General features: G+C 55.2%; 1 protein-coding gene across 2 annotated transcripts in view; it reads left to right on the top strand.

Annotated features, from left to right (window-relative positions):
- Positions 1-1,039: 1,039 nt before the first annotated feature.
- Positions 1,040-1,638, top strand: part of htra1b (HtrA serine peptidase 1b) — a 12,943-nt gene continuing 12,344 nt past the window's right edge. Inside the window, exon 1 of one of the 2 annotated variants that reach the window (XM_047608829.1) lies at positions 1,040-1,557. In XM_047608829.1, coding sequence (XP_047464785.1) covers positions 1,089-1,557 — 469 coding nt within the window. In that variant the 5' untranslated portion in view covers positions 1,040-1,088. The remainder of the gene's footprint in view (positions 1,558-1,638) is intronic. The other variant, XM_047608830.1, reaches the window with a different exon arrangement.

Genomic DNA, 1,638 nt, shown 5'->3' with positions numbered 1-1,638 from the left:
ACGTTTGGTCACTGAACCTCTGCATCATAACAAACGTGGGAGCTTCAAACTGCAGCAGGATAAAAAGTGAGCTCTCCTCCCTCTTCTTCTTCTACTGGGACACACACAGACGTCTCCCACATCACAACGTCCAGGAGGGACATGCTGATGTCCTCTCCTGGACACTGGGACATCACTGACCAGGCTCAGCAGATCAGAATGATCCTGCACCACAGCAATATTATCATCTTAGTGTTCATAGTGTGTGTGTGTGTGTGTGTGTGTGTGTGTGTGTGTGTGTGTGTGTGTAATTTAGGGTTTTCCCAACTGTATCTTTTATCCTGTTACTTGAAAGTCAGAGAGAATGAGTCTGAATGTGGAAAAAGCCAAAGTGCAGCTGCAGCAACAGTTTCATTGGTTTTTCAATGGGTTTTAATGGGAGTGATTTTTTGAATCAGGTACTACAACATAAATAAATAGAAAAGTAGAATAAAACATTAATATGTGCTATTTTAGGGTGTTTTTGAAGAGGACACTTTTGTCCCTTGTAACAATGTAACAGTTTAAAATCAGGTGTGAGGGTTAAACCTGAACCTGAACTTTCTGTCAGAATGAAAGTGAAAGAGGTGAAGAGTCCAGGATCCAGAGTCCTGTTGGAACTTGTTGGAGTTTTTATCAGAGTGAAACTCTGAACTGAGAGTGTTATCACCACCACCCGGACCTGGACCTGGACCTGGACCTGGACCTGGACCCGGACCTGGACCTGGATGACTGAGAGTCTTCACAGACACATGGACTGTGAGCATCATTACATCTTTATTAGTGAAGTTAACATAGAGTGAATAATAATAAAGTTATTATGAAGGCCGCGGTGACCCAGAGAGAGAGAGGGAGGGGGGGGGGGGGGGGGGGGGGGGGGGGCTCTTCCTGTCCTGAGGACTGTTGGGTAACACGTTATGCAGCAACTCTTTTATTCAACGCACCACGATAATCCCCCCACCCCCACCCCGGCCCACGTCACCCAGCTCCTCCAATCAGCTCCGTGTTTATGGAGCAGCTTTAATAAAGGAGCAGCAGGAGCAGCGGCTCTAACTCCGCTCTGTCCCGTCATGGATCTCCTCCTGGCTCTGTGCGTAACGGCGCTGCTCTGCGCCTCCGCTCCCCCGGCCGAGGCGCTCAGGACCCGGCGCTTCGCCCCCGGCTGCCCGGAGAAGTGCGACAAGTCTCGGTGTCCCCCGGTCCCCGCGGACTGCCTGACCGGGGACGTGCTGGACCGCTGCGACTGCTGCCCGGTCTGCGCGTCCGGGGAGGGGGAGCAGTGCGGCGGCGCGGCCGGGGAGTGGAGGGGGCAGTGCGCGGAGGGGATGGAGTGCGTGGTGACCGACGGCGTGGAGGAGTCCGCCACCGTCAGGCAGAGGGCTAAAGCCGGGACGTGCGTCTGCACCAGCTCCGAGCCCGTGTGCGGCAGCGACGGCGTCTCCTACCGGAACATCTGCGAACTGAAGAGGGTCAGCACCCGGGCCACCAAGCTGCAGCAGCCCCCCGTCATCCTCATCCAGAGGGGGACCTGCGGGAAAGGTGAGGAGGGGGCACGGGGAGGAAGGACGGGGGAGACAGAGGGGGAGGCAGGAGACAGGGAGGCAGGACGGGGGAGACAGA

The sequence above is a fragment of the Mugil cephalus genome, chromosome 16 (assembly GCF_022458985.1).
Source record: "Mugil cephalus isolate CIBA_MC_2020 chromosome 16, CIBA_Mcephalus_1.1, whole genome shotgun sequence".
In the NCBI taxonomy this organism is placed as follows: Eukaryota; Metazoa; Chordata; class Actinopteri; order Mugiliformes; family Mugilidae; genus Mugil; species Mugil cephalus.
Note: the sequence above shows the minus strand (reverse complement) of the source record. Positions and strands in the feature narration are given on the sequence as shown.